This window comes from Dryobates pubescens, chromosome 2 (assembly GCF_014839835.1).
Source record: "Dryobates pubescens isolate bDryPub1 chromosome 2, bDryPub1.pri, whole genome shotgun sequence".
NCBI lineage: Eukaryota > Metazoa > Chordata > Aves > Piciformes > Picidae > Dryobates > Dryobates pubescens.
The window spans coordinates 45,048,442-45,066,457 of NC_071613.1; the positions used below are offsets into that span (position 1 = coordinate 45,048,442).

An 18,016-nucleotide genomic window follows, 5' to 3' on the forward strand; every position below is an offset into this window, starting at 1 on the left:
TTGCTAAACTAGAGGGACCTTCTGTGGCATATTTAAGGATAAATCTCATCTCTTTATGTCTGCAAAGGTTCTTTATCCATAAAACACTCACTGACAAAAAAATGTCCTGAAGGCACAACAGACTGTAGGTGAGCCTTATTGATATATGTGAGCCTTATTGATACATGTGAGAGCACAAATAGAAAAGGAACTGTCAGGACTGTCCTATGACCACGCTAAGACTTCTTTCAGGTGCATCAAACTTCCCGTTGGTTCCAGCCTACCAGTTAAAGGGCTAACTCCCTCCTGCTGCCTGTATATGAAAGGTGTATATGGAGCAGCAGCTGACCTCTCACAGGTGTGTCTTGTTTCTCTTACCCAGTGGAAGGGCAAGTCAGTCTGTCTACAGTGTTTGGAAGGTGTTTCCCTTCAGTAGAGTTTTCTGCACTGTATTCTGCATCTATTGCTGTGCTATGTAATACAGGATCTAAAATGCTGGTAATTCTGATTCAAATAGTCTAAAAGTAATAAAACAAATGCATGAAGTTAACTTAGTGAAGTCTGGGTGGCTAACTAGCATCTCTGAGCTCCTGAATATAGACTGGAGCAGGTCTCTCTGTAGGACTAAAGGGATTGCCAGCCTTTCTTCTCAAGAAAGCCAGTGAGATTAGTGTGTCATTCCCCTCCTTTCCCCCTCCCAAGTGTGTAAGGTTGCAGTGTCCGGACACAGGAAGGGATGATCACCTTGTTCAAAGTTTGTGCTGATCTCAGGAGTCGCAGGTTTTCAGTGAGTAAAAGGAATGGGTGTTGCATATACCTTCCCTCAGCCCTTTGTGCTTGGGTTTGCTTCTCAACAGCACGCAGAATCACAAATATGTCATTCTTGCTTTTTTGCCTGCCTAAAGCTCACCTTTAACCATGCTCTCTGCCTTGTTACAGGGATTCTGCTGTTTCCAACAATAAGACTCCACACAATAGCTCCATCAGCCACATTGAATCAGTCCTTCAGCAGCTCGACGAGGCCCAGGTACAGATGGAAGAGCTCTTCCATGAGAGGAAGATTAAGCTAGACATTTTCCTTCAGCTCCGGATTTTTGAGCAGTACACCATTGAGGTAAGAGCTGGCTGCGTGACCTGAGACAGGTAGAGCTGTGGGAAGGGGAGAATAAATAAACATACCCTGTTAGGATACACCTGGAGCTGTTTGATTATGCTCAGCTGTCCACTGAGGAAGAGAGAGAGTTACAACCAGGTTTGAGTTTGGCAGGTTGAAGCTAAAAATACACTTCAACGTATTTTACTGCTAGAATGCACTGAAATAAATTCATGCCTGCTTAACTGACTATGCTGAGAATCTGCCTGCTTTGCAGAGAAGCTTTATAAGATGCCCCTGCTATCACTCTTCACTGACAGCAGTCACCCAGGGATTTGAAAGTTCTGTGTCTCTTACTAGTGAGGTTTGTCTCTTCAGATACAAACATAGAAGGGAGGTTGCCATGAGGTAGGTGTTGGGCTCTTTTTCCAAATAACTAGTGATAGAACAAGAGGGAATGTCCTCGAGCTGCACCAGGGGAGTTTAAGATGGATATTAGCGGGGGGAAATCACTGAGAAGATTGGCTGAAAGGCTGCCCAGGGAAGTTGTTGAATCATTATCTTTGCATGTGTTTAAAAGCTGTGTAGATCTGGTGCTTGGGGATATGGTTTAGTGGTGAACTTAGTAGAGTAGGGTTAATGGTTGGACTTGATGGTCTTGAAGGTCTTTTCCAACCTAAATCATGCTTGGCTTTAAACCACCAAGTGAGAAAACATGCATGAAAGGAAAATATGTTAAAAGATGGCTTTTTAGAGTATCACAGTGGATTTATTTATAAAGGAAAGAAGACAAAAAGGGGAAGTTTATGTATACTTGTATGTCCTTGTGCAAAAAAGGTCGTTCAGTTCTGTTCTGTACTTCTGTGTTGAGATCAAAAGCAATGGATGGAAAACCCATCAAAACAATAGTCATTGAAGTGTTCTTGGACTGAAAAATGTTAGAGAGCCCAGTCAATGTCTTTGATTACTTGCTGTAATCCTGATAGGATATGATGCAAAAAAGGGACGACACTTAAGTTGTGCTCTTGAAACCATGCGTCAACACTTAGGTCCCTTTTGAGGCATATTTCTCCTACTATATCCTTCTGGTGTTTGTTCAGTTCATGAACACCTTTAAGTGTTTTATGATAATATATTCCTGAAGGTGTTGTTTGTAAATCTGTAGGTAATCTCAAGGTGGGTCCTGATAATAAATGGAAGCCTTAGAATGCTCTGTTATACTTTAAATGTTTGAGACATTGACTGATGATTTATAGTGGGATAAAAGGCTGGAGACAGAGGGGTTCAGGTGTCTTGACCTATACTTGGATACTAGAGATGGAAATCAAGGAGGAGTATCTGAGCTTTCCTGTTGTGACTGCCTACTTAGGTTTTGTACTAAGGTCTGTTCCACAGTGCTTGTTGTTTATGCCAACTAGAATAGCTTTGTTTTGCTTACAGCATTCTTTGTGAGTATGTGTGTGTGTAAGTGTCAATGTGTGCCTTCCATCACCAGTAACACACTTTGTCTAGTGAATCTACATTCAAAATCTAGCAGTCTTCTGTGTCTACAGCATCTCCTCTATTTAAGTAGACATTTTGATGCAATGATGTGGCAAAGGCTGAAAAATGGAGACTTTTACTCTAAATATACAAATGGAATGTGAATGCAGATACTTGTACATACCTAAAAATGGCACCTGTGTTTTCAAAAATGAAGGGGGGGGAAAAAAGAAAGACAGACAAATGTATGTCCTTCTGCAACACCCAAATGTGTCTGGTGAACCCATGTGAGTCATTCATTAAGATCTCAGCTTGTTTCACTGCAAATTCTAGCTCTGAAGCTGGAATTATGCAGATTTAAGTAAAGATCTCTATTTTTTAAAAAGTTAAAAACCCCTATTGTTTTCAAATTCTTTTTCTTGGTATAGAATCTTTCAGACAAAGATCTCAAAGGCTGTTACCATCATGGATTGCTTTACTGATGAGGCAACCAAAGCTCCGGGAGATGATGTGACTTAGTATCATAGTATCAGTCAGGGGTGGAAGGGACCACAAGGATCATCCAGTTCCAGCCCCCCTGCCATGGGCAGGGACACCCCACACTAGATCAGGCTGCCCAGAGCCTCATCCAGCCTGGGCTTAAACACCTCCAGGGATGAGGCCTCAACCACCCCCCTGGACAACCCATTCCAGGGCTTCACCACTCTCATGGGGAAGAATTTCTTCCTCACATCCAGCCTGAATCTCCCCACCTCCAGCTTCATTCCATTCCCCCTAGTCCTATCACTCCCTGATATCCTGAGATGTCCCTCCCCAGCCTTCTTGTAGGCCCCCTTCAGATACTGGAAGGCCACAATTAGGTCACCTCTGAGCCTTCTCTTCTCCAGACTGAACAGCCCCAACTCCTTCAGTCTGTGCTCATAGGAGAGGTGCTCCAGCCCTCTGATCATCCTCGTGGCCCTTCTCTGGACATGTTCCAGCACGTCCATATCCCTCTTGTAATAGAGGTTCCAGAACTGGGTGCGGTACTCCAGGTGGGGTCTCACCAGAGCTGAGTAGAGGGGGAGAATCACCTCCCTTGACCTGCTGGCCACACTTCTCTTGATGCAGCCCAGGATCTGATTGGCTTTCCAGGTTGCAAGTGCACATTGAGAGCTCATGTTGAGCTTCTCATCCACCAGCACCCCCAAGTCTCTCGCCTCTGCTCTGCTTTCTAGCCAGTCACTGCCCAGCCTGTATTTGTGCCTGGGATTGCCTCGATCCAGATGCAGGACCCTGCACTTGGTCTTGTTGAACCTCATGAGGTTGGCTTGTGCCCACCTCTCCAGCCTGTCACGGTCCTTCTGGACCTATCCTGGTGCCCTCCATATGTGGTGCCAGAGATGAGAATACTTTGTGGATCCCTCTGGGGTTTTTTTCCTGCACAAATTCTACTTCTGTGTATTCACAGACCCATGTGAAAAGACTGTGATAACGCTAAGATGTTTTAAACTGGGAATGTGCTTCAGAGTCTCCTAAAATCAGATTAGCTAGAAAAGAATTTAAAGAAAATCACCATGTAGTTGTCACTGTAGATTTGCTATTTTTTATCTTAAGAACATCTGAATTCCCTCTACAAGATTAATATTACAAGGGAATCTGAGAATATGTTTCCTAGGAGTCTATGGGCAGGTGACTTTGTTTAGAAAGCTCCTTCTTTCTGAAAAAAAATAGGGGACTGTTTATGTAGTAGTTATGGTAGAATAGAATAGAATAGACCAGGTTGGAAGAGACCTTCAAGATCGTCACATCCAACCCATCAACCAATCCAACCCACCTAAACAACTAACCCATGGCACCAAGCACCCCATCAAGTCTCCTCCTGAAAACCACCAATAACGGCGGCTCCACCACCTCCCTGGGCAGCTCATTCCAATGGGCAATCACTCTCTCTGTATAGAACTTCTTCCTAACATCCAACCTGAACCTCCCCTGGTGCAGCCTGAGACTGTGTCCTCTTGTCCTGGTACTGGCTGCCTGGGAGAAGAGACCATCATCTGTCTGTCTACAACCTCCCTTCAGTCCAATAAGGTCACCCCTGAGTCTCCTTTTCTCCAGGTATTTAGTTTATAACTGACCACATCATGAAAAATATGTGCAGGTCAGCGTCTCGAGTTTTATACGAATATTTAGTACTCAGACAAGAAAAAGCAGTTGGATGGATAATAAAAAGAAAGCCAGTTAGAAATCAAATGTAAAATGACATGTGTGCTATGCATTTCAAGCAACAGCTGAATTGGCTCATATTGACACAATAATGATCCTTAGCAACCAGATTGCAGTCAGTTGCCTCAGCAGTAGACTGAAGATTCTGAGTCTGTAGGCAACCGCTATGAAAAGTAACAAAATTATCTCACGCTCTTGTTGAGAAGCAAAGGGGGGGTTGTTACCATAATTAAAAGGCTTGCAATATTTCTAATGGTTGACTGTTCCAAGCTCTTCAGGGAAAAAGATGACAGAATTTAAAACATGAAATGAAGCATTTATTTTTGTTTTTCCTATTAAAGACAGGTAGCTTGAGCTATGGTTAGAAATGTATTTAGGTTTTAATTTTGTGTAATAGCCTAGATCCTGCATAGATTAAGACGAGTGAAATAATGTCGGATGAACTTCTCTTTTTCTAGCCTAGATAAGCCCCCTTCCATCTGTCCACAGAGCAGTGCCATATTGAACATATTCCTAATGAAACCCCTCTACCTGCTGCAGTCATGTTAATCTCTGTCCTTCCTGGACAGGCAAACCATATGCAAACTTGAAAGCTTGTCCTCTCTGATGTGCTTTTGTCCTCTTTACTCCCTCTGCCTTCTCAAGCATCTCGTTTCCTATTTTCACCCCTCAGGTGTGTGTTTTCAATCTTGGTTCTCACGTTCTTATGATTCAGGGACTCCTTTATGATGAGGACCCTTCCCTGGGAACTCTGGTGAGAGAAAAAACTTATACTTCCTTAATGGAGCCAGAGGGATGCAGCTGAGGGAGCCCATCTGCTTCCAGCAGCTTTAGGGAAGGCTGCACATGAGAGCTCAGACTGAGAATAGTTACATCTTATGTTGTCTCTTTCCATCCTGTTTGGATGTCAGACATTTTTGGTCCTGTTAATTTTCCTTAACCCTCTCTCTCTTTCTCTTAATAATGCAAAGTATTAAGAATTTTTCAAACTCATAAGTGGCAACTGAGTGATCAGTGTTTGGATAAAGTGTCTGAGTGTCATTTGTGCTTTGGACACTTTCCTGCTTTTACTGTTCTCCCCAGGTATTGAAATCTGTCCTGTAGATCACATAAACCTTTCCTTTGGCACTCCTTCCTAAACTAGCACTGTATCCATCTGCTTTGTAGCCCTCCTAATTTTTGATCTTTTCTATAAGCTTCTCTTCTTGATAGAGATTTGAAGTTCAGACAAACTTTAGAATTAACGATTACTGCACAAGCAGTGCTTACTTCCATCTATTTAGGTAATGACAGTGGAGAGAGCAGGCTTTCCTTTATTGATGGCTGGACACAGCATGATCCTACCACCCAAGTGTGTATCCAAACGAGCATCTCACAGAGAATATATGTCAGCATTCTATACATTATTCACTAATTTTCCAAGAACTAATTAACATTTATACATTCCCCTGGAACTCATGAATACATGCAATTGACACTTTGCACATGTCCCTTAGGTTGTTTGATATGGTTCTCATATCTTATCAACCCCATGGCCAGCCTTGACCAATTTGTTTCTCCTTTATCTCCCAGTCCTTGCACCTTTGATGGCACAAATTTCCTTTGGGTCCCCCTTACTTTCCTTTTCTGCTTACTTGATTGCACAAGTTCCTTTTATCTAGTCAAGTGTAGAGGTCCTTACCTGTCCAGGCAAGCAAGCACCCCTAGAAGCATCCTTAGTTATGTATTTTGTTGTGCTCTTCTGAATGGTATCACATCATTGGACCTTTTCTTGTACTTTGGTGAAACCTGCCAACTATTGTTGCATTGTGTCTTCAGGAGAAGTATTTTACTTAAAGGAAAGCCACCTGCCTATTTCTTTGGCAGGGCAGAGCAGCTGCATTCATTTAGGACTTCTAAGCAGCCCAGGAAGCTTTTGTCTTGTACTTCAGTCAAGGCAGGTTTGGCAGATACAAATTTGGATAGGAACCCACAGGCATGTGCTGCCTGTTCTTTATTGCCTGAATCTCATTATATTGACTGATATTTACACTCGGGTTTCTTGAGGTAAATGATGAAATCCAAACTATGACAACACCTGGAAACAGACATAACAGAAACATGAGAAACCCTGGGTATCCCTATGGGAGGCTATTCTACCTTAGGTTTTCAAACCATAAAATGACAAGCCATTCTTTATTTAGGAAATGTGTCTAACTTTGACACCTGAGATGTTTTATTCCTTTACCAAGTCACTGCACATTTCAAGGCAAGGTGGGATCATTAGGATTATATAGTCATTCTTTCAATATTGGTGCAGACCTCAGCTGAGTTTGAGCAGCCTGCCAAGTTACTCAGGAGATTTCATGCAATGGAAGTATATGGCAGTTGATCCACTGTGAGCAAATAGGGTGTAAGACTCCAGGGACAATAGCTGGCAGATGTTAGCAGCAGTGCAGGCACCGCACTGAGCGCGTTATACATAAGCACCACGGTCTTATTCCAGCATTTATAGTCTCAGTAAAAATCTGTCAAGTATACTTTGTCCCTTGCTTCAGAAACAGTCATTTAAAGGTTTATTAGCCATTATTTGAATGAATGCAAATGTACAGTAAAATGCAGATTAAATGCATAAGAAATCAATGGTAAAATGCACTGAGTTGCAACCCCTAAAAAAATGACTGCTATCCAGAGTCTGGCTGCACATTTTTCCTTGTATCTTTATAGAGAGATGATCAAATTCATTAGTAGGCCTCTGTAAAACCCTGTGACTGAGAACAGGTATGATCTCAATCAACACCACTCTTGCAACAGTTGATAGTTAACTCCAAAGAAACTTCTTCCACTTTCCCAGAGCTTCACAGCCCCTTTCTTTGTGTCTGTTGTTATGTTTCCTGCAATGCATAGGGAACTGTGCAGTGCTAGGAAGAGCCCATGTATTATAGCTGTACAGTAACATGGATCCTAGGCCAAGACATAATCCTAGAAGGAATTATGGAGGTTGCCACTATACATTATGAATTTGATCTTGTATGTTGCTTGTTATCTTTCAAAAAGCCCCACAATCACTAAAATCTTCACCTGCTGGATATGCAGTTTTCCACCATTCAATCTCTTTGGCTCCATTTCACCTGTTAATTAAGTATTTTTGCCTTAATCACAGAAACATTCAGGTTGGAAAAGGCCCTCAGGATCACCAAGTCCAACCTATAACCCTACTCTACAAGCTTCACCCCTAAACCATATCCCCAAGCACCACATCCAAATGATCCTTAAATGCATCCAGGGTTGGTGACTCAACCACCTCCCTGGGCAGCACATTCCAATGCCTGACCACTCATTCTGTGAAAAACTTTTCCTAATGTCCAATCTACACCTACCCAGTCATAGCTTGAGGCTGTTCCCTCTTGTTCTATCGCTAATTACCTGTGAGAAGAGACCAGCACCAGCTTCTCTACAGTGTCCTTTGAGGTAGTTGTAGACAGCAATGAGGTCTCTCCTCTGCCACTTCCTCTTCAAACTAAACAGCCCTATCACCTTCAGTCGTTCCTCACAATATTTATTCTCCAAGCCCTTCCCCAGCTTCTTTGCTTTGCTCTGCACTCTCTTGTATTGAGGTGCCCAAAAGTGGACACAATACTTGGTGTGGACTCCCCAGAGCTGAGTACAAGGGGACAATCACCTCCATACTCCTGCTGGACACAGCACTTCTAACACAAGCCAGGATGCCATTAGCCTGGACACACTGCTTGCTGGTATTCAGTTGCTTGTCAATTAGAACCCCTGGGTCCCTTTCTGCTAGACAGCTTTCCAGCCACACTGCCCCAAGAGTGTAACATTGCTTGCTGGCTCTTCTGGCTGTTCACATCCATCTCTGAGTATGAGCTTAGAAGGGGACAGGAGTCAGCTTTCACAGTAGTTCACTGTTATTTACAATCTTCCAAGTGAATTAGCTGTCTATGTGAAAGTACAAGACTTCTGACTCACTGACTTAGAGTTGACATGCAAATGTGAGCATGTTTATTAGAAGAGTTACAGAGACCTTGAGATACATTTGAAAGAAAGGGAATAGTAAGAAAAATTTTAGCCTCTTCTCTTCTTAAGCTGGTGTCCTATAATGTCTTATGCTTAGTGAGCTTTTGTTTTTCTTCTCTACATATACCAGGTTTTCAAACTGCACATCATTTTAAGGAGAGGTAAGCACTAAGCTGCTCTGGGCACCTTGTCTTTTGGAGCAGAATCATCACTGTGATAGCCTTTTCACACTTCAGTGGCCAGGTCCCCACTAAGCCAGTGTGGCATCTCTGTCTGTTGTCAAAAATAATGAGTGACAGTATTGTCACACTGCACAGCACCAGTTCAAACTGAGGCCTGAGGAAGAAGAGCAGCAAACTTTGTCTCATGGTCTGTAGAAGTGACAGTTTCATTCACCCTTTCCTACCTACATCTCCTCTACCATATATCTTCAGTATCAGTGTACTCATAGGCCCACTTACACTGTCACATTCAGACCTCTGCTCTTCCAGCCTGCTCTAAATGCTGAAGCAGAGCCAAGTGCTTTTGCCCCTGGCATGCCTGGTGCCTTAGAGATCTGATCTCCTCCCTTCAGCATTCAGGAGTCACAATTACTGTTTTCTGTCTACTTCCTGGATCATATCTGACCTCTCATCTCATCCATCTTCACAATTTCTTCATCCCAATTGTATGGCTGCCACATTTTTTTTTCCTCTTCAAATGAGATAGATACTCCCTTTTCTTGATTCTGAGCTCTGTACAGATCTGCCCTGTGCCTGTGTTCCTGTTCTTCCTGTCCTGCCTTATCCCCATGCTCTACCCACTCTTCTCACCTTTGCTCCTCCTCCTACTTGCACTATCATTCCTCTCACAACCTGCCTCCTACATTTGCTTGTTCTTCCCAAACATCTTTACTCTTTTTCTGATCCCTCCCATGAGCCCACTCTCTGTGTTGATCGCTCCTGCTCCCAAAGATAGAACTTTCTTTCCCTCCTCCTCATATGCCCTTCACAGCCTTTACATCAAAATATCAACTCCCATGTGATTAATTTGCTGTATTACATTTATTTTCTTTTACTTGAGTCCTCCTTTCCCCTCTCCACCTCCTTCAGTTGGCAAACAAAAATTTTCTGGTTGGCATTAAACAAAACAACTTCAAGTGTCAAACACTGAATTAAGGCCAAACAAGCAGCACTCCAGGCTTGGCAATACCATTTTCTAGAAAATCTCAGTAGCAGCAGCATGATAAAAAAAAAACCAAACCCAAACAACCTAACAAAACCCACTCAACTCAAGGATTTAGATACAGAATTATTGCAGATGTATAATAGCCTGCACAGCATCTGCTGCAGCTTGAGCAGACTCTTTGGCCTAATTCACGAGCAGGCTGCAGTGTAGGCATGAAATGGCTGGACTGCAACTGGTTTTATTATTACTGCTATTGCTTTTCACCTGCATACCTCTTCTCTATACCTCTCCTCTTTCTTCAGTACTGAACATCTTTCTTTGTCACACCTTGCTGGTGTTGCAGCCTGACAAATCCAGGAAGCAGCAAATGCAGCAGCATTGCAGTATTAGGAATTTGGATATATTAAAGCTGCTGCTTTAAGGAGGAATCTTGACTAAAGAGTGTGTACTCTAGGCTGTGGTGACTGTGTCTGCATGGAAAACAGACATAGTCTGTGTATCTTCTATAGCCTTGTGATAATAGTGTGGAGCTCAGCACAAACCCAGTATGTGTTCAGGTGCTGATGTAACTCTTGTGCTTCCTCCACTGCTCTGGAAGCACTGCCATTACTTTCTCCTCCCAGCATCAGGTGAAGAGTGAGGAAGTGTGCTTTCCAGGCTCATTGTCAATTAATAGCTTTGTCATGTCTTTGTCAATGAATACTCCGGGACCACTTGACCTTCCTATAGTAATAAGGAGCTCTCTTTTTTGGCCCCAAATGTACATGACCTGCAAGGAAGAAGCAGGGCTTCTTCCAGTCAGCCAGAGGATGGCTGACAATGAGGCTCATGTGCAGCCTTTCTTGAAAGAATGAGCACCTGAGGATATGTCTGCTGCTTTTGTTCATGCAGACCTGTGCACTGTCACTGTTGCTGCTCTGATGACCCTTCTGCTCTTGATATGATTTTTCCCACACCACAGCAGAACAGAGCAGAACTCGGCTTCTCCTAAGGCAGGTTTTCCCTTCTCTCAATGCATGAGAGATGCTAAGGTACATTTAGAATCACAAACAGTGGGAAGTGAATAAAGAAGTGCTGTCAGTTCTTCCCCCCAAAATCTAGCAGAATGAATAGAGTAAGCTCTAATCAGCCATTTCTCTGGGTCAAAAGGGAATTAAACAAATTAGTGGCCAGGTGAGCTGCATTTATGAAGCAGTTCCTGACACAGGCTCAGTGCAGTTGACTCTTACCACAGCTTAGCAGATATAACACTTTTTGTCTGATGGAGTCCAAGTTTCATCCTAGATGTCAATGCCTGACCAACCTGTGAAAGCATCCAGGTTTTTGTATTTATTTAAGATTTGAAAAATACAGATCTGTAGTTAACAGAGCTGCCTAATTTCAACTTCTTGCTGAAGAAAAATATATCATTTTCCCTATACCCAAGTCCAACCAGTTAGAGACCTATTGCTATTTCCATATGGTCCAGTTTAAAGTACTGAAAATTCTGGGATTTTGAGGCATTGGTTGTACAGATAAAAAAGGAAATGTCTTCATGAGATTGGCAAAGCAGCCTGGTATTCAGGAAACCTGGGTTGTTATCACAGCTCTGCTATGGCTTCTTTGCCTTTATGTGCTTTAGATTCCCTTCTAGCCATCTGTTTGTCTCAGTTACTCAGAGCAATGTACCCAACCTTCCTGCACATGCTTCACTGAGAAATTTGGTGATGTTCTGCCTCTTGCTGTGCCTAGCTCCTTCCTTTCTTCCTCCAGCCCAGCATGTGGGATTATTGTTGCTACTTCATGAGCCCCTGCTTAGAGGCAGCTTCCCTTCCCCCAGGTGCAGTCTTTGTTCCTGGTCCTGCCAATTTGACATGGAGCACCACAGGCTGGATTTTCATCCTGTATTGTCAGTTCATGTCCTGAGCTCTTTAACTGGAAGCACTGATTTGAGCAGGGGAGTGCAGATAATGGAGAACAAGCCCTTTAGTCCCTTACAATGGCTTGTAGGATAGGTAAATATTTAAGTGCAGCTCCTTCTGTATGGGGAGCCTGGTGAAAGATGGTTGTCAACATGAACATAAGGAGCACTAGTTGCTTGGGAGTTCATTGATGCTTCACTGCTACGGACCTGTCTTGGACACTCAGGCCTAAAGGGCAAAAAGTAGTACATTTAGGAACTGTCACTTTCCTGTTCTTGAGTGGAAATTATTGTAGACTTAACAAGAACAGCAATGTTGATCAGTGGCCCTTCTGCAGCCAAGTGGAAAAGTAACTAAAGTAACAACATCACAGCAGAGGGGTTCGCACAGGCAGCTTTGTGGAAATGCTGGATCTCAGCATACTTTTAGGATCATGTGTTGATTATGTTTTTTTCATGTGTCCATTGTTGACTCCCCAGACAGCTCAGCCCTCAGGATTTACATTTTCCTGTCCTGGAGTTGATGTCCATAAACATAAACAGGATAGAGAGATTTTGTTTTGATCAGAATCATCCCCATATTGTAAGCATCGTGGCTGTCAGAGCACACTAATGTAACACATTCTGTGATTGCTTCAATCTTTCCTGTGACTGTCACTCATAAATGCTTTTAGACATCTTCCTGAGTGCCCATGCATGAGAGCGTTCACGGGAAATTGGGAATTCTTTGTGAATTCTTGCAAGATTTCATATAATTATGTTTTATCAGCCTGGAAATCAGTGCAATAAATTGAATCAGACAATATTTTTAAGAGCTCAAGAAAAAAAATTCAAAAAACTCTTCTGATTCACTTATATTGCATGCTTGTCCACTTCAAAGAGCAGAAAGGGCTTTGTATTGAACTTTAATCGTTACTGTCATGACTGTAGGAACCTGCACTTACTCTAAATTAATCTTACTCTTTGTAGTTTGAAACAGGTTCAAGACCACCTCTGTTTCAATTACTGTTAGCTGAGGATTTGTCTCCAGAATAGAGTAGAACAGAATTAACCAGGTTGGAAATCCAGCATCTACCTTGACCGTTTCTCCATAACTGTTAAATCTGCCAATAAGTCTCCACAGTTCAAGGACTCCAGCTGCCATGTGAATGAATCGGAGGCTGCTGGGATCAGGAATGGGGCCAAAGAGACTAGAGATAGTTATTATTTAAAGCTAATTGAGTGGAATGGGCAATAGAACAAGCTGATGAAAAATAGAAGCCCCTCAGGATATCCACGTTCTGCCTTTCACCCTGGAGCTCAGGTCCTAGGTTCTTGGTTGAGTAAATCTGCTTCTCTCAAAAAAAGAGCCTAAGAATTTTTGCCTTCAAATGCAAAACTCTGTACTCACATCTCTTCTGGTGTGAGAAGGGTAAGGGCCAGATTGTTTGACTTGCTTTCTTCTGTCTGGATTGGATCTAATGTTTGTCTCCTGGACATGAAAACCGAATGGAAAAGATAGAAGTATAGATGTTTGATAGATGTTGGTTTTGCCTCCACAAATGCTTTCAGAACCAGATATAAGGAAGCGGAGACATTTATTACGTTATACAGCAAAGTTATATAGTCTATCAGAAGGCACATGTGTCACATCTCAATTGGTCATTTTCTGCTGGCATACGTGTAATTAAGGCATACAATAGGTCAAAATAACACAACAATATTTTAGCACATCCAACCAAATCCTACCCAGCTTGTCTCCTCAGTTCCAAAGTGTTTACATTACTCTCAAAGACAAAACATAGCTCTCTCTAACTCGAGCAAAGGCAAATCTTCCCTACTGTCCTACAAATCTATCTGAAAACAACCTCTTTTACATCTTCCTATAGTCTTCTAAAGCTACACAGAAACCTCTTCCAACAGGAAAATGTCTACTGTGGTTACTTTGGTAGTTAAGCACCTGACTGCATACAGGCACTGAAGACCTTTTTAGTCAGAGAGAGAAAACTTTTCACTACATTATAATGTGAGTGGAAATTCAGGAACCGAGTTTTAGCTATCCTGAATCAAGCTATGGGGAACTGACCCCATAAAATCAGAATCCAGGCATTTATTTAATGTTTTTAATACTTTCAAAATTTAAATTCTGCACAGTGCTAACCTATATGCCTGATTTAATTCCCATTTCCCTTGCCCCCCTCCCTCATTCATTGTCACGAGCACATTCCCTCATTTTTGTCTGCAGCAGCAGAGTCTAGGTTGAGGTGAGACTGTGCTGTTTGGTTGGAGGTTAGATCTTGCTTTAACTGAACAGGCAAAAATGGAGAAGGACTTCAGTACAGGTTGGCTACTTGTGGGTTAAAATCTAAAATACAGAAGACACAGGAGAAAAGATTTATACAGGGCCTGATTCCAAAGTCCACTGAGAACAGCAGAAAGACACTGAAAAAAAGACTCTACGTCCCTGAAAGCACAGCGCAGGACTCATTGTACAGCTGTGGTCAATGCCGTGGTGGTTGACTCACAGATTCATAACAAAATATTTAGTCTCATAATCCATTTTCTGTGAACAACAGGTAAATATTCTTCACAATGCATTATATTGATAAAAGTAACCAAAAAGCACAGAATGGTAGTGGTTGGAAGGGACCTCCTGGAGCCTTCTAACCCAAACTTTCTGCTAAGCAGGTTTGCCTGGATCAGGTTGCACAGGAATGCATGTTTTAAAACTTAATGTATGCAGCTTAAAATTTCAGTTTTATGAAGATAGAACCAGTAATATTTCCATCTGTAATATGTGACATTTCAGTGTGTTGCAAGATGTTTTTAGAAACCTTCAGGCCATTTTGGGATTAGGTGGTCGCAGGTGTTGCAAATTGGTTTGTGATTCTGTAAGCATTACATCTGCATTTAAATTCGGATTTGTTCACAAGTATTATCTCTACCATCCATGTGAATACAGTAGGTGGCCTTTTACAGTGCTCCTTAGAACGTGTGAGGGGAAAAGAATGTGTCAGATTTCTTGTTGGACCAATAACCTGTTCATGGCTCCTCATCGAAGGGAAATCTTAAGTGTGGTCTTAAGTAGGCAAGATCCAGAATGTTCTGAGGTGGTGGTGTGCAGGTTTCTGGATCAGACTAAGAATGCAAAGTACTTCTGTGATCCAACCACAGTTTGAGAACATGTTTTTTAACTTGATCTTGAGTGAATACAGTGTCTATCTTCTGCCCATGAAGGTCACAGCAGAGTTAGATGCCTGGAATGAAGATCTGCTGAGACAAATGAACGATTTCAATACTGAAGACCTCACCCTGGCTGAGCAGCGTTTGCAGCGTCACACCGAACGGAAGTTGGCTATGAACAACATGACCTTTGAAGTCATCCAGCAAGGGCAAGATTTACACCAATACATCATGGAGGTCCAGGCTTCGGGTGAGCAGAACAAATTGATTTCTGTTTTATGTGAGAGTAAAACTCACAAAACCAAGAAAACCCCTAACACCTAAAAATGCATACCTAGTGCATCAGCTTTTGACGTAAGTACAGACAATACCTCTCTCTCCACTCCCAGAAATATTCTGCAAGTTTGGGAAATTCTTTGGTTCAAGAGTATATGTCAAAACTTTTTGTTTCTTTAGACTGAACTCACTGAGGAAATAAAGCTAGCTTTCAAGTCTCATTCAGAACTTTTCACAATGGCAGGATGGAATTTGTGATCAGTTCTAAAGTGGATGGAGAGGGGAGGACAACACAAGTTACACTCCTTGTTGTTGCACCAGCTCAGAAACAAGCACTGCAGTGAGTCATGAGTTACAGATGCTTGAGCTGGCTGGTGTGACCAGAGGTCTGCATGAAATCTAGTCCTTCTAGGCTCCTAAGCTTGTTAACCTTTTCTGCAGCTACACTTTATTGAGAGACAAACTGACCAGATGTGCTGACTTCATTCTCCCCAGACTTGAGTACCATTTCAGGGTTCAGACATGACTGAGGGGTGGGGGGAGAGAGGAATGAGGAGAGAAAGAAGCTAGTTATTGAAAGAGCCTCCTGGGAAAGAATCCAAGTACAAGAACCTAGAAACCAGTCCTGAAATGGACCTTCTGTTTTCAGCCAACTCTAATTGGAATTACTCTGTATTAAGAAGAAGTATGATAAACATACCTGAGTCTTCCTTTTCAACATGCACCTGAAAGTTAAAGGTAACAATGTGGATGATAAAAAACCCAAAAAACCAAACCAAACCAACAAAATGCCACCTTTGCCATGTGCTACTAAATGTCAGATTTGATTCACATTGATGGGGAGTCTGTCTGATATTTTCACTCTGCTTCTCAGCAGTAGGATCCTATTTCTAGAGCATCCTATGAATCAGGATTTTTTTTTGTTTCCTTGCATCTGGAAAAGGAATATCATAATTCTGATTAATCATTGGGTGAAGTTCAGAAGTGAATGTTACTTGTGAAGTGGTTTAACTTTCTTACATGTTTGGAAAGAGTGTAAAGCTAGAGCAATTCCTGTTCTTTCCCTCCCAAATTGCATTTTCAAAATAAAAAGTACTGTTATGGGTTTATTCTTTGGCAAACATTTTACCCATAGGCACCCACCATTAAAAAAATCTGGCAGTATTCAGCTTGATCTGGCAAGCTGCACTCAACAGGGGCTTAAGTACTGCTACAAAGGAATGTTGTGAACTAGTCAAGCCAGTGCATTTTGTGAACCATGTGTGTGAGCTTCTATGTGATCACCCTTCAGTTTGCCTGCTCCTATGCTTCAACTCTCTGGCTTTCTGGGATGGAATAGAATAGACCAGGTTGGAAGAGACCTTCAAGATCAACACATCCAACCTATCAACTAATCCAACCCACCTAATCAACTAAACCAATCATCCCATCAAGCCTCCTCCTGAACACCTCCAATGATGGTGACTCCACCACCTCCCCGGGCAGCTCATTCCAATGGGCAATCACTCTCTCTGTGTAGAACTTCCTCCTAACATCCAGCCTAAACCTCCCCTGGCACAGCTTGAGACTGTGTCCTCTTGTTCTGGTGCTGGTTGCCTGGGAGAAGAGACCAACCTCCACCTGTCTACAACCTCCCTTCAGGTAGTTGTAGAGAGCAATAAGGTCACTCCTGAGTCTCCTCTTCTCCAGGCTAAGCAACCCCAGCTCTCTCAGCCTCTCCTCGTAGGGCTTGTGTTCTAAACCCCTCATCAACTTCATTACCCTTCTCTGGACACGTTCCAGCAATAGGATACATAACTTGTCCTGATACATCAGTTAAGATGCTTGCTTCCCTCACTCTCCCTGCTTCCATCTTGAAAGGGTCTTTATATGAATTGAAATCTGTGGGAGGTAAAGAATAGGATCCAGAACTGAGCACAGTCTTAGGGACTGATTTTTAGGAATAATAATTCTCTCTTTTTTGTCAAGAAGTTAGAAATTACTTCTGTTGGATTGCAGACAAAAGATTAGCAACTAAATGAAGTGACTTTTTAAGTGTTTTTACAGGATTATCCAAGATCACTTTCTGTGAAGCCAGCTCACTAAAAATCCTTCGGTCCCAAAGGCAAGGAAGCAGAAGCCTCATGGGGATGTGGAGTAACTGTAGTTAATCAAATGTAATGGTCGTGTCTGCCATGCACTGAAGGCTAAAGGCTGGGAGAATGGCAAAATCAGAGAGATTTCTCTAGGGAGCTTACTGCTTCTTATTTCAATAAAGGACAGTTCTACTTCATAAAAAAATAATTTAATTTTTCTCCCACTTCCTGAATCCTATATTATAGTCATTCAGTGCATAAGTTAAGGGATGATTGCTCTCTCTGCCAGAGCTGCAAACTCTCAGGGGTTCTGGGAAATCAGTTGCTACTGCTGCTTCCTATTGTACAGTGTCACCACTGCTTCAATCAAAACTCCACTGTAGCCATAGAAGATGTGAATTTTTTCAGGGACATGCTACCTAACCAGCCCTTCTTAACTGACCAAGTTTTTTCCCTTCCCTACAATTCTCTTTGGGCTTTATTCTTTTTACCATGTCACACAGGAAACTGATTCAGTTTTGATTGCTCTGGTGTTTGGCTTGGAGGTCTTTATTCTAGTAAGTCTGTCAGATACAATTACATCCAGGTTTTTGCATGCATGATGACTTTTTCACTTGGAAATCTTGTGCAGGTAGAAAACCAGGGGTTTAGGCATTTGCCCAT

The 18,016-nt window shown here is 42.3% G+C and overlaps 1 protein-coding gene across 11 annotated transcripts in view; it reads left to right on the forward strand.

Annotated features, from left to right (window-relative positions):
* KALRN (kalirin RhoGEF kinase) overlaps nt 1-18,016 on the forward strand; it is a 548,250-nt gene that overhangs the window by 344,648 nt on the left and 185,586 nt on the right. For all 11 annotated transcript variants that reach the window (XM_054176436.1, XM_054176489.1, XM_054176457.1 and 8 more), the window contains 2 exons: nt 919-1,093; nt 15,057-15,252. In XM_054176436.1, the coding sequence (XP_054032411.1) occupies nt 919-1,093; nt 15,057-15,252 (371 nt within the window). The remainder of the gene's footprint in view (nt 1-918; nt 1,094-15,056; nt 15,253-18,016) is intronic.